A 19,006-nucleotide genomic window follows, 5' to 3' on the forward strand; every position below is an offset into this window, starting at 1 on the left:
GACCCTGCCTCCAGGCCCCAGAAGACAGGGATCTGGCCTTCTGAAGAAGCACAAAGAAAGCCACAGGTTGGCCTGTGGGCTACCTGGGGGCCCACAGCACAACAGGGAGTGGTGGACACTTTCACCAAATATGGAGTAGCCCATACTATTGAAATGACTGGGGAAAAGACTCCATAAGGAATTAAAGCCAATATTTACATCTACACACATGGACTCCAGGCATAATCTAAACCCGTCTGAGTCCTGCACTCTCCCTGAACCTAGCGGACATGCCACCACTCTCGCCCTTTACCACCACCCCCCTGCCACCAGCCCACCACCCACATCACCACAACCAGCATTATAAGCCCCATGCATGCGCCTGGCAGCATCTACAGGGGAGTTGGGTTGGGGGGTTGACAGCAGAGAAGGGGCAGTGGGGAGGGAGTTGGGGGGCAAGTACCTGTGCTACCCATCAAGAAACTCTTTGAGGCTTTTCTTAAGTATGAGTTAGCTGAGGGACTCTACACACCACCGTTTGGTTTGTTAGGAAATAATTGAGAAGCAGTTGGAAATAAATCTGTGCAGGAGACATTGAAGTCATACACAGGACACAGCCTGGAAATGCATGTTAAACACCATTGGTTACATTTGGTAAACAGCAACTGATAAAGTCTCACACTTCTAAAACCAATTCAGTCAAATGGAAAATTTCAAAGCAGCCTTATTTATATTAATATTAACCTGACAAGTAGCCAACTCAGATCTTCCTGAAGATTTACTGCAGTTCAACACACACACCCCACACCAAAGGAAATGGACTCTGTAGCTGGTATTCAGTCTGTTGCGCAGGCTCCATGAGGATTGAGTCCTACTCTGGAGAAGGCAGGCCAGAGCCTTCCTCGCTGAGCACCTTGGATTCAGCTGAATACTGGGCTGCAAGTTCTGCGCTGCTCACGGTGCAGTCACAGGACGACCAGGTTGCTCAGGACATGAGAACACTCAGCGAGGTGGAAAGCACCGCCTTGTCTGGGTATTTCTAGCTGACATTCATCAGAGGCACAGGAACTGCTGGTCTAATTCAAAATGATTCAAATTGCACTTGCTTCTAGAAAAGTTTTACTCATCATTTGCGAAGTTTCAAAAGCTCTTAACTTCAAACGCTTTGTGATAACAATAGGCCCAGATGCATCCCATGTCATTCTTAAGACAGCTAGGCCAAAATGGCGGCGAGGACATCAAGCAGCTACTTGGCCCCAACTACAAGCAGGGGAACCGTAATTACCTGTTTCTCCCCACAGCGTGTCGGTGCCATTGACGTCTATTTCATGTTCCTTTTCCAGTTCCAGCAAGCACTGGAGCACCTGTCACAAGTGGCAAGGTGATTTAATGAGTTTTCAAAGCCATATGCGCTTATTATATCCTGTGTATCAAAGGAGAGAACGTGTTGTTTTTTAACCATGATTATCTCATGCTGCACAAGGAGAGAGAATATAATGAAAATGGTTTTCCAGCATAATTCGTATGCTATTCACACTTTCACTTTGAGAAGAAGAAGAAGAAAAAAAAAAAGTGAATTTCGGCAAGACTGTTCAGGATTACTAGGTACTCAGAATTCTAATGAATTCCAACATGACCCAAATATGCCAGCCTCATCAACAAAGGACAGGGGAGATCATACAGAGTGCAGCTTCTGCATAAATCGCCAGAAGATGGTGAATCCCTTTCTTCACAAGGAAGGAAAATAAGGTGATGTATATACCTTTCAATAAAATAATGCTGCTTCAAATGCTTTTTCCACTCACATTATTCTTTCCCCTCTGTCAAACAGCAGGGTGCGTCACAGGGGTGGGGGCAGGGAGCCAGAAGTATCTGAGCCCTTAACCAGAGTCAGATCCACCCTGCTCTCCAGCATCCACCCTGCTCACCAGCAGCCATCTTCCAGCTCCCCAATCCACTCACAATAAGGGCCCCACATCCTAGTCAGAAAACCCGTGAATGCTACCTTACATGGGAAGAGGGGATTTGTAGATGTGACTGCGAATCTTGAAATGGGATGATTATCCTGAATTATCACAGCGTATATTGTATACATACTTGATACGATCACAGCTGTTTATAAGAGGGACAGGAGGAACCAGGGCCAAGGGAAGGATGAGGTGAGATGACAGGAAGCACACTCTGAAGACAGAGGCAGGGCCTTAAGCCAAGGAGTGAGGTGGCTTCTAGAAGCTAGAGGAAAAAAAGAGAAAACACTCTTCTCTGAAGCCTCCAAAAGAAACACTGGCTTCCTGACCCAACTAAATTTCAGCCTTCTGACCTCCAGAACAGGCTGCTTCAAGCCACTGAAGCCTGCGGTCACTTACTACGACAGTATGCGGAAACTAACACGCCCCTCAAGGCCTGTGGTGAATGAACCCTGTCCTCTGCCATGAAGCAGTGGCTGGCTATGCGGCTGCTTTCCCAAGGCTCCTCACAGCCAGTTTCACAACAGCCTGAGACCAAGGTCACATCCAATGTGGCTTTGCTGTCCTTCCTAAGATGATTTTTCACCTTCTGGACCTATGCAGATTTAGGGAACAGTTTAAAAAGGAAAAGCATCCACATTCAAATATGTCGATTTAACATGTTCCCTCTGTATCTATGTAAATGGGTCTTTAAAAATATTTCTTTGTATTTTTAATCTAAAAAAAAATAAACCCACTACCTGGTAATGTTTAATACATTTTTATGAAATGTGCGCTTTGTTCATTTTTTATGAAAAAGAGTATTTTCTCCAAAACTAAAACATAGTTAACTTGACTAGCATTGTTATACAGTTCTATAAATTTCTTTTATGTCTGTCCTAAGAGAAGATAGCTTCTTTTTCTTATACGCTTCTGTATTCAACTTGCTGCAATATATTGTCTTGGTTGAAATAGTGTACATGTGCATTTTTGACATTCTAAATGCCAACAATAAGCCAGCTAGCTTCGTGTATGTGTGTATCTGCTCCAGTGTCTTAAATGGTAAAAGTCAGCCAGCCAGCTTTGTACCCAAATTTACTTTGGTACATTTACATTTTACATTTGGTACATTTACATTTGGCACATTTACTTTGGTACAAAGTCATTGTGGGGAAGAATCTTAGAAACATTGGCAACTCTAATTGCCTGAAGACACTACAGAGTGAGAAATACACAGAAGAAAAAGGGTAAAATATTATTAACTTCACAGACACACGGGTCAGAAGATGACTACAAAATCTGCAAATCGAGGAATACTGACACCGGCCAGAAATAAGTGCTGGATGTACTGCCTGAAGTTCTCCTTCAGTGCAGGAACCGTAGATGACAAGCATGCTTACATGCTACCAGAGCCTGTTCTATTTTAAACACCTCTATTTTTAAAAATCCTTTGAATACTCAAGAACAAGTTTAGAATTAGGATTCCATGTGATTATTGTTCAAAGACCACAAGGACAAGAGGATGAATCAAAGCGGGAAAAGGAGAGGAGAGCAGGACTAGAAGGTAAAAACAGAACAAGGAGGGAAGACAAGCAGCAGCAAGGCGGGGCAGAGAGTGCGTGCCCTGGAGGGGCTCCTTCCACTCGCAGGAAGGCTGTGGTAACCACAGAACACCTTTACACGTGGTGAGACCAACGGCTCTGTTTGGAAACCCTCATTTCCTTCATTCCTTCAGTGCATCACAAGCAGGTGACTTGGAAGAAGGTGAGTGGGAAGGGCCCAGACCCCCAGCTCCCGTTTTCCCAGGGAATGCCCTGGGAAAGGCCCCACTCACCGAGCCGTGGCCCATGCTAGCGGCCGCCGTCAGCGCCTGCTGCAAAGCTTGGCTCTTCCTCAGCGCGCCGGGCTGGGGCGGGCCCAACGACCACTCGCAGGTCAGCAGGTAGCGGAGAACGTCGCCGTGGCCCCTCAGTGCGCTGTGGACCAGCGCGCACTGGCCTTTCTTATCCAAGTGGTCCACCTGGGTGGGGAGCGGGGGCAGGAGCAGGGGAAGGTCACAGCTGAGCATCACTTTGTCACAGTGACCCACATGTGCTGTGAACAAACCCCACCCCACTGCAGATGTACGGGGTTCGTGTCCCAGTGTGTCTCTCTGGAGAGTCTCTGTCTGAATTACTGCAACTGATGCACTGTTCCAGGCCTGGAGTTCCCTCTGTAGATCTAGTGATCACAAGGCATCCTCTTCATGCCGTTCATGGAAGAAGGGAAGTGCTCCTGTTAAACCTTCCTAGTGGATTCATTACTGCTCACACTGCCCCTCCATTTCCACCTCCAGACCGTGGGCTGGCTTTATTCGGAGGCTAGCTGCGAGCTCTGTAGGAGGGGATGGAATCATACAGGTGGCTTATGTAGGCAGAGCCTCTGGGTCGAGGTGCAGAGCATCTTCAGAATTTACAAGTGAGGCTGGACCCTAAGTCCTCTCCCAGACCAAAACTCCCAGGCTTAGACAGGGCATGAAGTCTTATCTGCTGCCTCTTGGACCATTACGGGTATGCAGCCCTTGGTCACTGCCCCTTTGTGGCTGACCAGCCTTCCTGGCTTTGTGGCCACACGTGGCATGCTGGCACGACCTGGGTCACCTGCCTTCCCCAGTAAAATGCCGCTTGGAGTCCCTTCCTGCCCTTCCTTGTTCAGAGCTGGGTTTTCCTGTTTTGCTGGCTTTCCTGTTTCAGTGACTAAAGAACTGTTCTGCCCCCCAAATCATAGCTTGCCACAGATTAAGGATACTGCACCCAAGTGACCAGGGTTGGGAAGAACAGGTTTTGTCTGCCCTCATACCTGCTCCCCAGAGAAGTGGAAGCTCCAGTTCACTTCCTAGGGAGACAAAGGGCATGAAGAGGATGCCTTGTGATCACTAGATCTACAGAGGGAACTCGAGGCCTGGAACAGTGCATCAGTTGCAATAATTCAGACAGAGACTCTCCAGAGAGACACACTGGGACACGAACCCCGTACATCTGCAGTGGGATGGGGCCAAAATGCTGTATTTTTGAGAGAAAAAAGCAAAAAGACTCCCATAGTTACTATAAGTCTAACGTCTTTTGTTGAACTCCAAAAAGCCTAACTATAAAGAAGAAAAACAAATACCAGCAATTTATTTCTATTGCTGTACAAAAGTACATTCTCCCTTCCCCAACAAAGTGCTTAAAATAAACAGAGTTTACTGTAAACTTGGCACTGTTCTCATTCAACCTATTAACACTGACAGTCCTTGAGCAACTTGTTAATAATATAGTTACTTCGCATTGTTTTAGGCACATGACTTCCAAGACCCACAGAATTCATTTATTATTATTATTTTAAAAGAAGACATAACATGAAATAAAAAGAAAGGAGAAAAAAAAATCACACTTAAAACTTCAACTCATCCAGTGCAGAGTTAAATTCTGTGACAAGTTCCAAGGCAACACTTGCAGGCTTTTTACAGGATGGCCTTACTTGGGCCTCTAATGACCAGGAGCCTCCCCTCGGGCAGGATTAAGCAGAATAAGGGGTTTGAACAAAACACACGGCCCCCTCTCCCTCTCAAAGACAATATACTTCTATCACACATACCCACATCAGGGCACATCACACACTGTAGCTCCACCCTTTCTGTTTATGTTCGTTGCAACTTGACAAAGTAGAGGCAGAAGGGAGCCTGGCCCAGCCAATGAGAACTCTACCAGCAATGGGAGACACTTCCCACCTCTGTGGCCCCCTTCAGCCCTCTTCGGGGAAGGCTGTCGCTTACCCTCGCCCCCTTCTTGGCCAGCAGACACACCAGCTTCATGTGACCTGCAGCGGCCGCGTAGCAGAGGGCAGTCATGCCGTTCTCCGACATGCCATCCAGGCAGGCGCCGAATTCCAGAAGCAGAGTGACCACTTCCTCGTGGCCGAGGTGAGACTGGACGCACAGGATCGGGGCGTTATTTAACACTTCGGTCCTGTAGTTCACGTTGGCCCCTCCTAAAATCAGGAGACGGCTCACCTGTTGGAGAATGTCCCCCAACAAGATTAATTTCTCATGAAGTTGGCGATCATAACAATGTTTGTGGAGAAGGGTGGTATCCTTAGTCCAGTGGTTCTCAAACATGAGTGTGCACTGGTATGACCTCACAGGCACTGAAGATGCACATTCTCGCTGGTGAGAATGCAGAATGGCACAGCTGCCTCGCGAAACAGTGTGGAGGTTTCTCAGGACCCAGCCATCCCACTCCAGGTACACGTCCAGAGGAAATGAGATCAGAATCTCAGTGAGATACCCGCACTGCTGTGTGATGGAAGCACTATTCACAATCGCTAAGAGTTGCAGGCAAACTAAAAGGTCAACAGATGAGTGGACAGACAAAAGTGGTATGTACATACACTGGCATATCACTCAGCTTTCAAAAGGAAGGAAACCCTGCCCCATGTGACAACACAGATGAACCCTGAGAACACGGCTCACTCAATCAAGTCTGACTCTTTGTGACTCCACAGACCATAGCCCACTGGGCTCCTCTGTCCATGGAATTTTCCAGGAGAGAATACTAGGGTGGGTTGCCATTTCCTGCACCAGGGAATCTGCCAGGCCCAGAGATCACACCTGCATCTCCTGCATTGGCAGGTAGATTTTTTACCACTGAGCCACCAGGGAAGCTATTGAGAACATTGAAAGTGAAAGTGAAATCGCTCAGTCATGTCTGACTCTTTGTGACCCCATGGACTGTAGCCTACCAGGCTTCTCAGTCCTTGGGATTTTCCAGGCAAGGGACTGGAGTGGGTTGCCATTTCCTTCTCCAGGGGACCTTCCCAACCCAGGGATCGAACCCGGGTCTCCCACATTGTAGGCAGACGCTTTACCCTCTGAGCCACCAGGGAAGCCCATAAGCCAACCATAAAGAGACAAATGCTGTATGACTTCACTAAATATAAGGGACATAGAGTAGTCAAACTCACAAAGATAGAAAGTAGAATGGTGGCTTCCAGGGCCTGGGAGAAGGCGGGGGAAACAAGACCTGTTTAATAGGTGTGGAGATTTAGTTTTATTGTAGAGTTTTATTACTGCACAATAATACGAATATATTTAACACCGATTTCTACCTTTAAAAATAGTTAAGATGATACATTTTATGATGTGTTTTATCACAATTAAAAAACAAAAATTTAGAAATGTCTATTCTCTGGACTCAGACCTCTGGATTCAGTAGGTCTGGCAGCAGTGGGAGTGCGGTCTAAGAGTGTGCCTGTTTACTGAATTCCCCCCAGGTGATAGAGATGCTGTTGGTCTAGGGATCACATTTTGAAAACCACTGTCTGATCCAAATAAAAACAGAAAATTCATTTTGGGGGACAATGAAATAATCATCACGGGATTAAATAATTAACTGTGAGATAATAAAGCCAAAAATAAGAGCATACAGTTTTTTCTTTATAATGAATTGTACTTGCAAGAAAGAGCAGAATACATAAAAATGCTCATATGCTGGGACTATCAGCAGCACAAAACTCCTAGAAAAGCATCTGCTTTTCTGACTAATTGCTACATATCCACCACCCACTGAACGCCTTGGATCCAGATATAAAAGGAAATTCATTATCTATAGGTTTTAAAATAAAATCATTGAATACTTTATGTGAGTTATAGCTATACTAATATTTTCTTCAAATCTCCAGATCATTGGAAAAACGACACTCCATTAACACCTATTAAGATGCCCACTGCGTTTCTTCAAACAGTCCCTTTCAATGGTCCTGGTCACATCAATCACCCCCTGACAGACTCTGGCCGCCTCCGGCTGCCCATGAGGTATGAAAACCACAGAGACTGCATCTCTTATCTGACCAGAGACACATGGGATCATTAGAGGATAGAGAAAGATGACAAGGAATATAAAATGTGAGGCATTTCAATGATACGGTGCCCACAAGAGTAGCTAACAGAATATTTACAAAGTGATAAATTATTATTCTGGTGGTGACACCACACCTCAGAACAGTGGTACCATACAGACTGGTTAGAAGCCAGAGTGTAAAACCTGCAGACTCGCTGGCTGCCACTGAAGCCTGAGCCTTGGGTGACCCAGCCCTTCAGCTGCTTCTCTGACCTCCTCTACCAGCACTCTTCCCTCACTTACCGACCACCCCACTACCCCTCAAAGGTGACCACACTGGGTCTAATGCTTGTCCCGTAACAAGGGCAGGCAGGACCCCACCTCCGGGTCTTCCCCTCTCTCCCGTATAGATCCCTCTGCCAGGAATAAATTCCCTTTCCATAGATACACATGACAAAGGATCACTTCACTGAGTGCCTGCTTCAACGCCAGGGAGAAGTGCCCCCAGTCTATACAGAATGCTCCCAGCCCTCCCCTATGCACACACCCCCACATCATCCACACACACCAACCCTGAGCACCACCATCTACCCCGCACGCTCCATTTCCCATTTGGCCTACGGCACAAGACACTGGTTCTAAGACACAGAAGTTCACAGATAAGAGGGGTAAACAAAGCCCCTCTATGGGTGAGGATGGCCCATAAGTCAGTTCCTTCCCACTATTAGGACCATCACTTATAATTAAGGAAGGACCTCTTCAAGTGGGGGGAGGGGGGAGATAAATTAGGAATCTGGGGTGAGCAGATATACATTACTATATATAAAACAGATCAACAATAGGACCTGTACTGCACAGCACAGGGAACCACACTCAATATTTTGTAACAACCTGTAAGGGAGAAGAATCTAAAAAAGAGTGTGTGTGTGTGTAAGGGAGTGTGTGCGTATAAACTGAACCACTTTGCTGTGCATCTGAAACTATCTGTAAGGGAGAAGAATCTAAAAAAGAGTGTGTGTGTGTGTGTGTGTGTAAGGGAGTGTGTGTGTGTAAACTGAACCACTTTGCTGTGCATCTGAAACTATCTGTAAGGGAGAAGAATCTAAAAAAGAGTGTGTGTGTGTGTGTGTGTGTGTGTGTGTGTGTAAAGGAGTATGCGTGTGTAAACTGAACCACTTTGCTGTGCATCTGAAACTATCTCTAAGGGAGAAGAATCTAAAAAAGAATGTGTGTGTGTGTGTCTAAGGGAGTGTGTGTGTAAACTGAACCACTCTGCTGTGCCTCTGAAACTATCTGTAAGGGAGAAGAATCTAAAAAATGTGTGTGTTTGTGTGTGTGTAAGGTCCGTCTAGTCAAGGCTACGGTTTTTCCAGTGGTCATGTATGGATGTGAGAGTTGGACTGTGAAGAAAGCTGAGCACTGAAGAATTGATGCTTTTGAACTGTGGTGTTGGAGACGACTCTTGAGAGTCCCTTGGACTGCAAGGAGATCCAACCAGTCCATTCTGAAGGAGATCAGCCCTGGGATTTCTTTGGAAGGAATGATGCTAAAGCTGAAACTCCAGTACTTTGGCCATCTCATTCGAGGAGTTGACTCATTGGAAAAGACTCTGATGCTGGGAGGGATTGGGGGCAGGAGGAGAAGGGGAAGACAGAGGATGAGATGGCTGGATGGCATCACCGACTCGATGGACATGAGTCTGAGTGAACTCCAGGAGTTGGTGATGGACAGGGAGGCCTGGCGTGCTGCGATTCATGGGGTCGCAAAGAGTCAGACACAACTGAGGAACTGAACTGAACTGAAGGGAGAAGAATGTGTGTGTGTGTGTGTGTGTGTATGTGTGTGTGTGTGTGTGTGTAAACTGAACCACTCTGCCGTGCATCTGAAACTAACGCAACAGTATAAATCAATACTTCCAAAAAAAAAAAAAGCACACTTGTGCCCAAGCAACTAGACCCATGTCATCATTCACAGAGTCACAGGGGGAGGACCATCTTTCAACTTCACCAGGTCAACAACAACCCAGCCCCCAGCTGCCAACCAGCACATGTGGACAGAAGGGCAGAAAATACAGAGAGGAGAAATCAGGAGAGGTGTCCCTGTCCCCACAGTGCCACGGGACACAACCTTGGGCAAACCCATCCCCACCGAGCCTGCTCTACAGCCTTAAGCGGTTTGCTCCTAAAAACAGCACCAGACTCAAGCAGGACTTTAAAGCATTTTAAAAGGGTAAGTGCCCAACAAAAGTCGGGGTTTTTGAGAAAATGACTTCCCTCTGAGTAACCACCAACAGTGTGGCAGGAATACGACAATGCTGCTGGCACAGTAGGGGTTTTATTGAGGCCCAAGAAATGAGTTCTTAGGTGAGAATAATACAGAGCAGAACCTGAACAGCTTTTCAAAATTTTCAAAATACACACACCAGGGCCTTCACTGCTGGTCTAATGGTTAAGAATCCATCTTCCAATGCAGGGGACTGAGTTCGATCTCTGGTCAGAGAACTAAGATCCTGCAAGCCGGGGGGCGCTAAGCCCACCTGCAACTAACTACTGAGCCCGTGCATCACAACCAGAGAGAAGCCTGCACACCAGAACGAAGAGCACACGCTGCCGCAACCAAGATCTGACGCAGCCAAAACAAACTAAATATTAAACAAGATCAAAGCGGGGGCATCATTTACCAACATCACAGAAATAAAAAAGATTTAAAACACACACACACACACACACACACACACACAATAACACTGATGGGCCCACTGAACTCTGGTCACCAAAGGACAGGCAGAAACTGCTTGTAAATTCGCAGGGTGACTTTGATCACCAGTTAGTTACCCTCTCTCTCCACTCTCCCATCAATCCCATTCCCTCTTGAGATTCATGGGCCTAAAAGAACAAGATGATGGATTAAAGAGTCTGAGTTCTCAATCAGCCTCTTAACTAACTTGCTGTGTGATTTTCAGAAAATTACTCAACCTCTCTGTGATTCAGGTGCTGTCTCAGGAGATGACAGTACACTACCCCATTCTACTGGACAGAAACTCTTCTAAGAACGTTGGAAGGTGTCACCTCAGTGATGTCTTGCATAATACTATGTAAGAAAAGTCTTATGGAAGGTCTGTGCACAGAGGCAGAACTTTCCTAAAGGCATTTGTTATCAATTCTCTATTTGCTTCTTGGGAAAAACATTTCCTTTGCTGGTGCGATGCTGTGGGTATTTTTACCACTTACCCTCCCTCAACAGTCTGTGATCTTCTCCAAACCCACGCTTCTGAACCCTGCTGCTCGGTGAAACCACCAGGGAGCTTGCAAGTTTCCAAAGCACCTGCCCCACCCTTGGAGATTCTGACTAGGCTGGGGCCTGGGGCTCCCAGGTGGTTCCAGCTGGCAGCCGCGACTGTAAACACACCAGGTGAGGAGCGCACCTGTGGAGGGAGCGTGGGCTTGCTCCGTGCCAGGCACTCTTCCCGCCGTGGGATCTGGGCACCTATCACTACCCTCACCTGAAAGGTGAAAATAAAAACAGTTGCACTTCCTTGGGTTGTTGTGAAGATTAAAAATGAACATGCCACACACACAAAGCACTTAGCACAGCCCTGAGCATCCTATAAGTGCTGAATAAATATTACTTGCTATTGTTATAATCACTTTTGGGGGGGAAAAAAAATGAAAGTGTTAGTCTCTTGGTCGTGTCCGACTCTGAGACCCTGTGGACTGTAGCCCGCCAGGTTCCCCTGTTCCTGGGATTCTCTAGGCAAGAATACTGGAGTGGGTTGCAATTTCCTGCTCCAGGGGATCTCCCCAACCCAGGGATTGAAACCAGGTATCCTGTATTGTAGGCAGATTCTTTACCATCTGAGCAACCAGGGAAGATTAATGGATCTTTAAAAGAGACAAGGGCCCCAGTCTCTGACCCTCAGAAGGCACAGGAGGGTGCTCTGCCCCCAGAAACTGGCTGACCCAGAGGGCCTGTCCCTCTGCCCCCACCGCGCCAGGGCTGCTCATCAGCACAGGCAGCAAGGAGACCTCATGCTCCTCTGAGGGCAGGTGTGGGCCCATCAGAGCCTGTGGGCAGCTCCCCTTCACCACCACCACCAGGCACATGCACAAGTTCTCAAGTGCTTTCCGGAGAATCTCAGTGTCCAGAAAGAAGGTGAAAAGCAACTAAAAATAACTCACTTGACCATATAATAAATGCCAAGTCTTCTCCCAAGAGCTTCAACATCTCAGTGAGGTGTCCCCTCACTCTACGATGCAGGGTCTTTAGTGACCTTCACTTCACAGGTGAGCAAACTGAGGCTCAGAGCAGGTAAGGCAGAGATTAGCCCCGGGCACAACACTAACTACTATCTTATCACAGTCCAGCAGCTGAAGCAGCAGCTCTGGCTAAGACTACTCGGCATTCGGGGAAGCAGAAAAATGGTTCTTTCTGTATATTTTTTCCCAACTACATGGAAATCTTCTGGTCACCACCACCATGAAGCTCTCCCTTTAACAACTGGAAATGGCAATATTACCTATACACACCTCTGGATCGGATGAATGCAAGAAAATGAAAAAGAGTAGGGTGGTAGGTAAAATGACGTGATCATGAAGAACAGAAGAGGTTCTGTCCAGCATGTGGTAAAGTGGGAGGCTCGGTTTTCTCACTGGAGGTTTTCATCAGTACAACTGGTATAAATAAATGCGTGTTTCCCAATAATTATGCAGAATACAACTGCATCCTTTCAGCCAGGGAAGTTAGGCCAAGGTCCACACCTAACTCCTGTCTCCTCCCCTCCCTGCCTCCAGCTGTGAGAAGAATCACAATCTTAATTCCCTTGAGTCCACAGCCTTAGGAAGCCTGTGGCTGGCAGCCAGCCCAATGGAACTATGTGAGCAAAACAACCAACTGAACCGAAGCCTGGGGGCCCTGGTGGCAAGGACCCCAGAGGGCCAGCCAGAGCTCAGGCTGGCATCAGCCTGGCCTGGCTATGGTAGATCACATTGTTAGAAATCACGGGCATGCCACCAAAATTAAAATTCAACTACCAAGTAATTACTCCAGAGCAAGTAGCTTTAATTTACCAATGTGGCAAACTGCAATTATTGCTCAAAATGACATCCTTTCCTGTATGACAACATTTAATACTCTCTGAAAAAAAATTCCTTAATTGCATGCATAATTTTAAATTACTGTAATTTGTTCAAGATTCTGTGAAAAATCACCCCCACCTTTTTTTGAAAGACAAAAGAAACAGAAGGATAATAGAAAGTCTTAAAGTTCTGTGACTAAGTTATACAATTTGGGGGGATAATGTTAGATGTAGACTACACTGGAATTTTATAAAACAAAGTAAAGATGAATAACTTTTAAAATTGAAAATATGTTAAAGAGGAAAGTTTATAATCCCAGGCGGGTCAAGCTCATTACACTATTACATGGTACCTTTTAATTTATTGTCTTAAAAACTCATATTCAACAGAGTATAACGTTTCCCATTTACTTTTCTCCACATTAAAATAACTTTTGTGCCCATAATTCATTAAAACAGTGAAAACAGATACTTCCATTTTAATTTTTCTTTCTTTGTTCCTTGCCATCATTACAGAATTTTACTAATTATGGAGAAGCCAAAAGATATACTTTCAGCTGAAATAAGAGATGAAACTATTACAATAAACTCAGTTCCAGTTTCTATAACAAGTAAAACAAAAACTCGAAACACAATTTCTTCATCACGTGAAATATGTCCTTGGCACATTCTCTTTTTTCAGAGTAACTCTATCTAGAAAGGAAGTGCTCCTTTTGACTAGAAGCAGCAGCTTAGAGCTGCTGCTAAGTCACTTCAGTCGTGTCCAACTCTGTGCGACCCCATAGACAGCAGCCCACCAGGCTCCCCTGTCCCTGGGACTCTCCAGGCAAGAACACTGGAGTGGGTTGCCATTTCCTTCTCCAATGCATGAAGGTGAAAAGTGAAAGTGAAGTCGCTCAGTCCTGTCCAACTGTGAGCGACCCCATGGACTATAGCCTACCAGGCTCCTCCGTCCATGGGATTTTCCAGGCAAGAGTACTGGAGTGGGGTGCCATTGCCTTCTCCGAGCTTAGAGCTAGTGCTCCTTAATTACAAAAGCGGCTTCCCTGTCTTCACCCCATGAAACTTGCACATGGCTTCAGTCAGGACACAACCCTCAAGTCTACCCCTCTGCAGAGCGCAGGTTGGACACAGGGGTTCCTGGGAGCAGTTCTCCAGGGCTGCTCTGCTTCCAGATGCCCTGTCCAGGGGTGAGCCCAGCCGAAATCCAATAGGCCCTCTGCCTCTCAAGACTGGAGCCCTACCAGCACTGAGCCCACCTACACTTATGCATTTGTAAAGACCTTGTCTGAATCCACCAGGGGGGTGGTGGCCTTTCTCTAACCAATACCCAAGCTCTGTACTGGGCGGGAGGCCTGTGGGCGAGCCGCTCCAGGGTCAGAGCCCTGCTGGGTCCTTCCTGACACCCAGGCTCCTTTGTTACACTCTCCACTTCTAGAGACCAGCAAGGAGGGATGTCATGTACCCCACGGGACCAAAACCAGCAAGGAGGGATGTCATGTACCCCACGGGACCAAAGCCAATAGTAATTTAGTTTATTTCAAAGGTTCTAAGACAGTAGATCTGAAGTTTTCACTGTAAGAAAAAATTTATAACCACATGTGGTGATATTTGTTAACGAGACCTTTTGTGCTATAAAAACAAGTATCACATCATTAGGCTGTTCATCTAAAATCTACATCAACTATACTTCCGTTGAAAAAAGACAGAAAAAAAAAATAAGGAAATACAGCCTGCTCTCTGTATTAGTAGGTTCTGTATCTGTGAATTCAACCAACCACAGATTAAAACTATTTGAAAATAAAACTTTCCATAAAGTTGCAAAAAAGCAAAACTTGAATTTGCTGTGTGCAACTCTTTATATAGTCTTTGTATTATATTAGATATGAGAAGCACTCTAGAGATGATCTAAAGTATATGGGAGGATATGCGTAGGTTATATTCAAATACTGTGCCCTTATATACGGGACTTGAGCATCCTTGGATTGAGGTGTCTGTGGAAGGACCTGGAATGAATCCAAGGGACTATTATACATCAGGAAAGCAGGGAAGGGAGAAGAGGGGGCAGTGCTCTGCAAGGCCTCGATCCCCAGACACACGTCCAAGGTGGGGTGCTGAGGGTGGGACATGTTGACAATAGGGGAGAAGAGACATAGAGGTTCCCCCAGGCCTGGAGAGGGTGTGGGGACAAGACTCTTCCATGGCACCATCTCAGGGGCATGTGGGTTTAATGAACCAAAGTGAGGAGAAGAAAAAGATTCTTGGAAAATTCTAGGGATACCCTTGACCACCTGGTGACAATGTTAGGCCATCCTTGGGCTACTAACAAGAGAACAGGTATGACTTTTCATAGCAGTGACTGAAGGGGAGAACCTGGCTACCTGGGAAACGATGTCAGAGCTTTTGAAGGCAGCCAACACATCAGGGCCTGGGGCTCAAAGGCCTGGAGTCTAGCAGCTACATCAAGCAGGTAAGAAATATAAATGTGAAGACAATTACAATCTCATCTTACTTTGCACTGGGGAAGATGGTTATAAACAACTATAATGTTAAGTCAGGAGTTCCCACACGCCATGGGAGTTAACCCCTCTTTGCTGCCCTAAGCAGAAACTTGGCCTCTGTGTGCTTTAGATTCTTAGACTGCATTAACGGAGGAGGGAAAAATCTACTCTGAAAAGCTCAGCAAAATACTGTGAAATATTAGCCACTGATGGGGAGTGAGGAAGCCCTTGGTTCAGCAGCAGGCAGACCCTGATATACTTTCCGAGGTCATAAATACATGTGTGTACAAATCTTTAATAAAGTTTTCCTCTTTAAAGTGACCAACCCTTTGCCTCTCATCAGGGCTTAATTTCCTAAGAACCGTAAAGAGATAGTCCAGATTAGAAGCTAGGATGCTTTAAAAGTCCATTTTCCCTGGAAATTCCCCTCTGACCTCTGCTTTCCTTTGTGAACTGTTTCCCTTATTTCATCTACTCTGAAACAGTCACCATGAGCTCACATAGCGGCTCCTGACCACCCACATCTTGCTGCCTCAGCAAAAGCCAGACTTGTGGAAGAGAACCGGCAATGGAGCAGTCACGTCCATGTGCTTCACACCCGGAAAACCCGCCTCTTTAGAAGCATCCCAGCCTCCTTTGCCCACAACCCAGGGCAGGGGAGAGCAGGACCATTGATGCAACAGTGGTCAGGCGGGGACTCTGGCTCCCTGGGCAAAGGGCAGCTCACCTTCACATTGGGGGTGTAGAGATTCCTGAGAGAGGCCAGGGCCGCGGACAGCCCCTCGGTGCTGTACCCGATCCACAGGGCCTGGAGGTGGCTTGAAGAGATTCCTGTCTTCTTGCTGAGGCCCTGGGAAAAAACAGCAGCAAATCAGCTTCAACATCTCGTCTCCCACATGCAGCATGGGTCTGGAGCGGGTGAACGTCCCCACTGAACACGAGGCAAAGGCTGTGTGCCCAGAAAAAGGCTCGGACCTGTAAGCGTTCCCGTCCTAAAACCAAGGGTCAAGGAACCAGCCTGCCTTTGCTACAGTAACTGTCTGCCTGGCGGAAAGGAGGGCAGTTGAGGGAAAAGTTTCTCTTTATAGAGGTTCTCTAATCAATTAAAGGAAGAATAAATGTTAGAATATCACCATTTATAGTCCTTAACGAAGGAAGAGGCCAGTCATGGCTGATGGCCTCCCACCAAGCGCACGAGGTGTTCTGACCCCAGAAACCTCATACAGACTCACAGAGCATTTTAACTCTCCAGGCAGACCTCAAAGATACTGCAGGCTTGGTTCCAGACCTACAGCAACAACATGAGTCATGCAATTTTTCTGGTTTCCTGGTGTACTTGAAAGCTTTATGTTTACATGATACTGTAGTCTATTCAGTGTGCAATAGCACTGTCTAAAAAAATGTATTAATACATACCTTAATTGTAAAATGTTTTATTGCTAAAAAATGCCAACCAACATCTGAGACTTCAATAAGTTGTACTAGTAACATCAAAGATTGCCAATCACAGAACACCATAAGCAGTAACAAAGCAGAAGTCTGAAATATTGCAAGAATTTTCCAAAATATGACACAGAGACATGAAGTAAGCAAATGCTATTGGAAAAATGGTGCCAAAAGTCTAGTTCAATGCAGGGGTGGCACAAACCTTCAATTTGTAAGAAAAAATACAATTATTTGCAAAGCACAATAAAGCAAAAATGCAGCATAACAGGTTTACCAGTATCAAGTAATTATGATATGCAGGGGGAGTGGTAAGGGAGGAATCAAACCTGAACCTGATTAAACTGCTCAAAATAACTACCAAAGAATAAAAAATCCAGAGGAAAAAGGAACAAGTTAAACTAGGCCACAAGAAACAAGGACACCATCAGAAAATCCAGGTGGTAGGAAACTGCAGAGGTCACATAACTTAGCCTCTTCCATAACTATTTAACAAGGAAACAAAGGGGAATGAATGAAGTGGAAACTTGATTTAGAGGGTGGAAATGTGAGAACAATGGTTACTTTCAGGCAGGGGCCGTGTCTGGAATGGGGCTCACAAAGTTGTCTCCAGGACCAAAACCTCAATGCGGCACCAATGAAACCCTCCCTCCAGCGGTGTGGGGCTCACCTTGAAAATGTGTGCCTTCAGGATGTGATGGCCAAGCTCCATGGTCTGCTGGCGGTTCAGCTTGCCCTCCTGTCGCGAGAACATGAACGCCAGCAGAGCGTGCCCGTTCCTAGGACGAGAAACACAAAGGCTGGTAACCAAAGACCCCAGTGCACCTCCCTGCAGGCCCTTGGGGTGAACATCACCAAACGACCCCTGAACTCTCCTGCTGGTGTCTCAGCATCACCGTATGAGATGGGTGGAAAGCTGCTTTTTCACAGAGGATACCAATGTTGTTTACTCCTTACGTCATCTTCTCGGGACTCCCCTATCTCTGTGGAGTGACTCAGAGAGAAGCCCCAGGACAGGGCAAGTCTTTGTGGAACCACCCACTCTGTGTTCATCGGCCATCACTCTCATTTAAGTCTTTCACAAAAACACAAACTCCATGAGACTAAGGGTCTTGTCTAAGTCACAGCTTGGTCACAATACCTAGCAAATGCCCCAGACTCAGTAAGAACCCAAATATGCATTTCTTGGATGGATGGACAGATGAAGGACAGATATGTGCAAATGGACAGATGGAGCAGAACCATACTGGACCTGACCCTAGGCCTCCTGTCAGTACAATCACCACTGAGGGCAGACCTGGGCCAAAGGACAAGACCTTACCATGGGAGGGAAAGCAAAACCAGGCTGCACGCAGAAATAGCTCATAATCAGAAAACAACTAGCATTTTAGGCTCGAAAGGAACACAGCTCCTTGTAGGGGTAAGAAAGCTAAGCTGTGCAAGTGTGTTTGCCATGTCTAGGCACAGGGCGGACATCAACTGGCGCCACCAATTAATCCCCTACCAGCCCTCTCATGAAGGAGCCACTTATCCACTTTCCCCTCCATGTCTGTAGAACTTATTCCGTCTCCCATGGACTCCATGCCTTCCTCTAGGCCAGTCTGGAAAACATGCTAAGGGCTGCTTACTCCAGCAGCAGTGACTGCTGCACGAGGTGAATCATTTTCATTTCTATTAACCTGACACCTGTGAAATTTTGTTCTGCTGAGAAAAGGCAGCTAGTTGTAGAGAAAAAGATAAACACTGTGAAAAAGAAAAGCATTCTTCTAAATGTGTTTCCTAGTCGTTGCTGATCTAGAGGATTAAAAGCATGCATCACTTAAGTCATATTTATCTATCCAGATGCTTGCCTGTTTCTCAATTATACATCATGTTACAGATGAGGAAACCAGGGCAGGTGGAAACCACAGGACTGTTTTTCATCCTACAGGAGAAGGTGTGACACGTAAGCACCCACTGCTGCTGAGTCTCCCACTTACTGTCTTGTAAGGGTCTGGAGCACGTGCCCTGTGCTCCCTTGCACACACCACCTCCCAGACCTCACGCTTCGGCTCCCCTTCTCACAGGAGCACCTCCCCTGCCCCCAGGGAAACCCCTCTCTGCCGTCTCCCAGTGCGCCATGCCCTCCCTGGCCGACATCAATGGGCTAGTCCCACATGACTCTGATCAGGGCCAGTCTCCCCACCACCGGCTCAGCCACCCTCAGTC

The 19,006-nt window shown here is 46.5% G+C and overlaps 1 protein-coding gene across 1 annotated transcript in view; it reads right to left on the reverse strand.

Moving 5' to 3' along the window:
- The window catches only part of TANC1 (tetratricopeptide repeat, ankyrin repeat and coiled-coil containing 1), a 256,069-nt gene that overhangs the window by 26,000 nt on the left and 211,063 nt on the right, over positions 1-19,006 (reverse strand). The window contains exons 15-19 of the mRNA XM_010859027.1: positions 17,469-17,577; positions 16,083-16,205; positions 5,719-5,955; positions 3,760-3,945; positions 1,265-1,343 (exon numbers count right to left, since the gene is read on the reverse strand). Coding sequence (XP_010857329.1) covers positions 1,265-1,343; positions 3,760-3,945; positions 5,719-5,955; positions 16,083-16,205; positions 17,469-17,577 — 734 coding nt within the window. The remainder of the gene's footprint in view (positions 1-1,264; positions 1,344-3,759; positions 3,946-5,718; positions 5,956-16,082; positions 16,206-17,468; positions 17,578-19,006) is intronic.

The sequence above is a fragment of the Bison bison genome, unplaced genomic scaffold (assembly GCF_000754665.1).
Source record: "Bison bison bison isolate TAMUID 2011002044 unplaced genomic scaffold, Bison_UMD1.0 scf7180017864452, whole genome shotgun sequence".
Classification (NCBI taxonomy): Eukaryota; Metazoa; Chordata; class Mammalia; order Artiodactyla; family Bovidae; genus Bison; species Bison bison.